Here is a 7103-nt window from a genome sequence, read left to right as displayed (position 1 = left end):
GAGTGGTGAAGTTCTCAGAGAAGGTTGAACAGCTGTCAAAGATCGCTGGTTGATAAGTTTATACACAGAGTGGGTAGACCAGAGGCAACAGCAGCATAAGTTCCCCTCCCCTCTCTGCTGGAAAAACCAGGAGTAAGCAAGTGGTTGTCTTCATGCCCATTCAGTCCTTTGTTTCTTGGTGGAAACTAGCAACTACGAAGCCAGTTATGATGTGGATTCCTTTTGACACCAACACCTTTCACAAGGACAACTGAATATCCATGAGAAGGTGGTGACTTTCAATAACTGCAAAAAAAAAAAATTAGTAAAAAATAAATTTAAAAGAATTTGAAAACGACTACCATTTTCACAGTAGAAGGCAGTGTAGGACTGAGATAATGGACACGGAAATAGATGTCTGCGTGTTGTTGCCATGTTAGTCCCAGGATATGAGAGAGAAGATGGGTGAGGTAAAATCTTTTATTGTACCAACTTCTGTTGGTGAAAGAGACAAGCTTTCAAGCTCCACAGAGCTCTTCTTCAGATCACCTCAGCTCTGTGGAGCTCTCTCTCATGAAAATAGATTACATTAATGCTCTAGAGTTAGGATTTGTTAAGTGAATTAGGAGCACTGTAATACTCAGTTATGCAATGTGGTTGGGGTTCAATAGTTTACAGACAGTCTATTGTTTCACATACTTGATGTGAATGTAGAGAGGAGCTATATCTTTTTATTTGACAACACTTGGACTTGTACATGCTAAATTGCTAAATTATTTGCACCCAAGACTAATCCAACAAAAGAAAAGGAAAAACCATCTTTCATGTGAACCTGTTGAAACCTGGAGGAAGTGGGAAAGTTTCCTTGTCAATCCAGACAAGATGCTAAATCTAGGTCCTGAGGTTCTAGGGCCTTTGGCACTGGATGAAATGGTTTCTTCTGAGAGCTTAACAGAACAACAAGCCCAAGAACTAATAAGTTTTCATCAGCCTCAGGAAAAACTATTTCCCATCATACTTGTACCAACCCAGAAGTAAAACCAGTAAGGAAGACTTCCTGGGTGCCAGAAAAAATGCAGGAAGCAATTGCGTGGGAAGTTTGAGAGATGCTCAAAGTAGGTATTACAAAGGTGTCTCAAAGTAATTGGTACAGCCCTGTTGTACTGGTGCCCAAACCTGACGGGACAATCCATTTCTGTCTTGATTTCCATTGGGTTAAATAATGCTATTTCCGATCTGGATGCATACTTCATGACACACAGACAAGTTATTAGATTAGCTAGGGAAGGCTAAATATTTAACAATGTCAGACTTAGAGTTGAAGTGTGGAGATGAAAGGGGGAAGGTAGCTTTCTAATCAATGTACTTTAGGGTACACTGTGTTATCAGATTTTTTGCCAAACACAGGCCACGTAAAACCTCGGTCGACAGATCCTTTCAAAACAACAAGCACATTTACCAGTGAGTGAGAACGGACGATACACAGAATTCCACCCTCCAGCCTTCTCTAAAACTGATGCTTTGTGTTTTCTCCTTTTATATTTAGTAGGAGTTCATTTTCAGCAGAGAGAGGTTGAGATTTTTGTTGACTTGCTGCCAACAAAGTCAAATGTGACTTAAAGTCACGAGGCTTCCCATAAACATAGTTGAAAGATGAGCATTTGCTTTTGTTGTGAACCAATGTAATTAAAGTAATATTTTACAATGTTCAAGCATTCAGTAAATAGCAGCTTTAAAGCCAATACCCCATATAGAAGGACAGTCTCACAGGGGGAGGAGCCCCTTATTAAAAAGAGAATTACAAAGAGCATGTATGTTAGGTTGCTTATGCAAGGCAGGGTTCTTCTGAGGGAGGAGAAAGGTGGGGAAAAAATTAAGCCATTTTAAACTCCTTATATCCAAGGCAGCCCCCTGCTTGACCAGGCATATCCCTATTTCACATCAAGCTTGCAAGATAAGAAATCCAACTGGGAAAAACAAAACAGTCCTATAGAAGAAAGTTCTCTGGCATTCTCACCCTTGCTGGACCCCTCTGCCCTTAATCTTATGGACAGCTTCCGTAATAAACAAAGGTTGATATTGTTTTCTATAAACCCAGCTCTCTTTCGAAAGCTCATTCTAAACACACTTTTTGTAAATAATGCTTAAAATCTAAACTAAAAATAATTCAGGAGCAAAAGACTAGGATTTGTTACTAGTATATTTGCTAGGCATTTCTGTCCCCCTGCTTGACACATATGGGACTGTTCCGACCAATGTTGTTCTCTGAAGCTATCCATATTCAATTCTACATAAAATTCTGGGTTTGTTGGACACTGGAGCATACCATGGAGATGAAACTGGTGGCTGCAATACACAGAACTAATTATTCTTGTAATTTTCCTGAGAGATTAATATTAAAGAGGCATCAACAGTGGAAAAATTAAAGCAGAAGATACAATAGGCTCCAATTTCTGTTCTGGTGTTTGGAAAAACTCCAGTTGTTAGTAGTCTGTGTCTTTTGGGTGGTTTTTTTTCTAGTTCAATGTAGCAATGGGTCTGTTATCATTCAGTAGATTTCTGTGTGAAGAGTGTTCATCTGCAGAGCATCTGACAATGGCATGTTTTGCAGGAGCAGTACAGATAGATTTATGGCCCCAATAACATGTTGTAAACCAGGTTCTTCCATTTGCTGCAGTTATTGTTTGGGCATAGCAAAGTCCCAAGCTGTCTCCTGTGCGCATTTCCACATTGCCCTCATGAGTCGTGTAAATCCCATGTCTTTGGGCTTCTCCAAACCTCTCATAAGTCGCTGCTTCATAATGGCAACAAACTCCTTATTACTCAACTCTCCATTCCCTAAGGGAAGAGGGAAAAAAAATGTTCATTAACTTGAAAGTACAAAAATAAAAGGCCCAGAAATCTTTGGAGGGCAGTACCAAAAGCTTGGTTTCCTTTAGAGAAGAAAAAGAGACTGGTTCATGTTTTGCTTTAGTCTCCTGACAGGTCAGGCCATGAAAAGTGCTGGTAGCAATGTACAAATTTTACGTTATATTTGAAGTTAAAGTTTCTGATTAAAACAAACACTTCGGAGTTTCCTGCTGACAGCCACTGTATGGCTGGTGTCACAATAGCGCTGCTTTTCAGCACGATGGCACCTCCCAGCAGGAAGCTTGGAAATAGCAAATTGTAAATTAACTCCAATTTCATATGCAATTCACATTTTACAAAATGTGAAAAATGCTTCTCCCCATGGGATCATTTCAGGACAATCTGCTGAGCAAAATGATTGCAGGTTTAATTTTGACAGTATTATTATATCACCAATTACAATTCTGCATCCTTTCTGGACAAGGCCCAATTACTAATTGAAACTAATTGATTGCTGTTATCAAAATGTTTACTTTGTGATTCATTGCAGTCAGAAACTCTGTGACACAGTGGTCTTAAATGAAAACGCATGACAGGTTCAACGACTTATTTTCCAAAGACCCAACTATTGTCATAGCAATAAGGAAAATTTCATATTTTAGTCAGGTATTTAATGTTGACATAAGTGAGATTCAGAGGTGGCAAAAATCTTTGACACCGCAGTGCAGCCCCATCAGTGATCATTTACAATTTGGCAGATTTTTTTTTCACCTATGTCAAGCAGCATATGACAACATCTGACTGTTTCTTGGAGCAGCTAGTCCTGGAACCCGCAAGGGGAGAGGCAATTCTTGATATAGTCCTAACTGGCACACAGGATCTGGTCCAAGAGGTGAACCACTCAGTAATAGCGACCAGGATGTAATTAGATTTACCATTCTTGTAGGGAGAAAAATACCAAAGAAACCCACCACAGCAGCATTTAACTTCACAAGGGGAACTACACAAAAATGAGGAAGCTAGTTAAACAGAAATTAAAAGGAACAGTCACAAGAGAGAAATGCCTGCAAGCTGCATGGAAAAATTTTAAAATCACCATAATAAGAGGCTCAAATTAAATGTGTACCCCAAATAAGAAAAAAAATCAGTAAGAAGACTAAACAAAATGCCACCATTGCTAAATAACAGAGTACAAGAGGAGATTAGAGACAAAAAGACATTCTTTAAAAATTGGAAGTCAAATCCGACTGAGGAATATAGAAAGGAGCATAAACTCTGCCAAGTATAATTAGGCAGTCCAAAAAAGAATTTGAAGAGCAACTAGCAAAAGACAAAAACTAACAGCAAATTTGTTTTAAGTATATCAGAACCAGGATGCCTGCCAAACAGTGGGACCACTGGACTATGGAGGTACTACAGGAGCACTCAAGGAAGACTAGGCTGTTGTGGAGAAGCTAAATGAATCATTCGCATCAGTCTTCACTGCAGAGGATGTGAGGGAGATTCCCACCCCTGAGCCATTCTTTTTAGGTGACAAATCTGAGGAACTGTCCCAGACTGAAGTGTCAATAGATGAGGTTTTGGAACTAATTGATAAATTAAACAGCAATGAGTCATCAGGACCAGATGGTGACCCAAAAGTTGTGAAGGAACTCAAATATGAAATTGAAGAACTACTAACTGTGCTATATAACTTATTGCTTAAATCAGCCTCTGTACCAAATGACTGGCAGATAGCTAATGTGATGCTGATTTTTAAACAAGGTTCCAGAAGTGATCCTGGCAATTACAGGCCGGTAAGCCTAACTTCAGTACCAGGCAAACTGGTTGAAACTATAGTAAAGAACAGAATGATCAAACACATAGATGAACATGATATGTTGGGGGAGAAGTCAACATGTTTTTTGTAAAGGGAAATCATGCCTTATGAATCTATTAGAATCCTTTGAGGGTGTCAACAAACATGTGGACAAAGATATAGTGCATTTGGACTTTCAGAAAGCCTTTGGCAATGTCCCTCAACAAAGGCTCTTAAGCAAAGTAAGAAGTCATGGGATAAGAAAGAAGGTCCCTCTCATGGTTAAAAGACAGGAAATAGTCACTTTCACAGTGAGAGGGAGGTAAATAGTGGGATCTGTACTGGGACCTGTGCTGTTTAACATATTCGTAAATGATCTGGAAAAAGGGGTAAACAATGAGGTGGCAAAGTTTGCAGACAATACAAAATTACTCAAGATAGTTAAGTCCAAAGCTGACTGCGAAGAGTTACAAAGGGCTCTCTCTAAACTGCTATGTTAAGAGTTTGACTTAAACTGACTAACACAATGAAACCTTGGGTCCAATCTGCAACTCCAAACTCATCCTGCACTACTGAACCTAGATATTGCACCATACACAGAACTGGAACTTGGGATCTTAGATGGAAAAATGAACAGGGAGAAATCTACCAAGAGGGGAGACTTATCAAGGGAAATATGGCAGATACTCAAAAAAGAATAATCACAACAAAGCTGAATGTTTATAAAGTTAGAAGTGGAGCTGGGCGTATTGTGAACATGGAAACTTCTTGAGGGTACTTTTTTGTACTGAAATAAGTTAGAAAGTGTCACAGGTTTTGAAATAGATATTTTTTTTTAAAAACTTGCTAGACTTGGACTCATTTTGGCAAGTTTTATTCCACAGCTAATTTTTATGGGTAATTTATAATCCCTAGGATTTTTAATGAAAATACTGACAGACTCTGAAGGGACTATTCCCAATCAGATTCAGACACACAACATAATGCATTGCCTTTACATTCCAATTCATTGGAAGACATCAGGTCTCTGAAATCCCTGTCTAGTTTACTATCAATTTTGTAGGCATATGTTTGTTTCCCCAAGACCACTTGACAAGGAAAGAAGAAAGGATTCCTGACAGTTCTACGCCCAGTGCTTCTTCCTGCTTCGTGTCTGTCATTTAGACTCTTGCTTAAGAGACAACCTGTCTCTTCCTAATTGTATCGTTGCTACAGAGTTTGTCCCCTGCCCACTCTGCATGTAAATCAAGAAATACTCCAAGGAAGCAAAGCTTTCAGACCATCCTGATTTTAAAAGCTCTAGCAAACACTGTTTTTGTTTTAAATAATCTGGCCACAGATATTTCAACCGATTTCCTGTGTCTTTATTGGTGCACTGGGCAGAGGGGCCCAATAAAATCCATTGTGCAGGACATTATTAATTCAGACTGGTTTTAAGAGGCTTGAAAACTGAAGGCTTTTTGGAAATATAACTCTCTGAACAAAGCCCTCATGTTCTTTCTGCACTTTGTGTACATACATACAAGGAACTAGAAAACCCCCATAATTAAATTAAATTAAATTAGTGGAGATACCTTATCTCCTAGAACTGGAAGGGACCTTGAAAGGTCATTGAGTCCAGCCCCCTGCCTTCACTAGCAGGACCAAGTACTGATTTTTGCCCCAGATCCCTAAGTGGCCCCCTCAAGAATTGAGCTCACAACCCTGGGTTTAGCAGGCCAATGCTCAAACCACTGAGCTATCCCTCCCCCCCCTACATTATTCCTAAAAACAGGGTCTCATTGCTAACTTTATTTTCTGCTCTTTGTGCTGACTTAGAACAATCCTTTTCTCTATCTGCAGTCCACTTCTTAATCCAGTATTGCCATCTTTAGCTTCTATGTTATCTGACAGAAAAGCAACCACATAACTACTTCCAATCTGAAACTGTGGAGTCTCATTTAAGACCACAAATGTATCCTTTTCTCAGCACTCCCTCCCCCATCACTCACCCACCATCAGGACTTGCTACCATGTTAAAAAAAAATGTCAGCAGTTTCATTCCTTAAGCCATATTTAGAAAAGTCTGTATACACAGGCTAAACGAAACTAAAGAGATCTGTGTCTGCTTTTATGCTATGTTCCTATCTTTGAAGAGATTTCTCTAACAGAACAGTCTTTTCCTCTAAAGATTTGGTATCAAAACATTCAACAGAATCTCCTCGGAGAGTATGCAAATGGAGAGCATTTGGATACATTTCAATTCACTCTAATTACAGATCGAAATATCTGGCTTGCAGATTCCAATCAGGAATCGCTATCAGAGCCAGCTCTGGCTTTTTTGCCTTGGGCGGCAAAAAAGCCTCCGGCCGCCCCCCCTCCCCCCGCGGGGCGGGGGGGGCGGCCGGAGCCCCGGGGCGAGGGCAGCGAGCCCCGGCAGGGGCTCCGCTCTCCCCCCGGCGGCCGGGGGCAGGGCACCGGGGGGGAGGGCGGCCGG

The 7103-nt window shown here is 40.3% G+C and overlaps 1 protein-coding gene across 1 annotated transcript in view; it reads right to left on the bottom strand.

The window, feature by feature from the left end:
- Positions 1 to 463: 463 nt before the first annotated feature.
- MICU1 (mitochondrial calcium uptake 1) overlaps positions 464 to 7103 on the bottom strand; it is a 236120-nt gene continuing 229480 nt past the window's right edge. Inside the window, exon 13 of the mRNA XM_029911332.1 lies at positions 464 to 2817. Coding sequence (XP_029767192.1) covers positions 2657 to 2817 — 161 coding nt within the window. The 3' untranslated portion in view covers positions 464 to 2656. The remainder of the gene's footprint in view (positions 2818 to 7103) is intronic.

This window comes from Terrapene carolina, unplaced genomic scaffold (assembly GCF_002925995.2).
Source record: "Terrapene carolina triunguis isolate 2854851 unplaced genomic scaffold, T_m_triunguis-2.0 Scaffold95, whole genome shotgun sequence".
Taxonomy (NCBI): domain Eukaryota; kingdom Metazoa; phylum Chordata; order Testudines; family Emydidae; genus Terrapene; species Terrapene triunguis.
The sequence above is the reverse complement of the archived record's forward strand: the minus strand, read 5'-3'. Positions and strand labels throughout refer to the sequence as shown.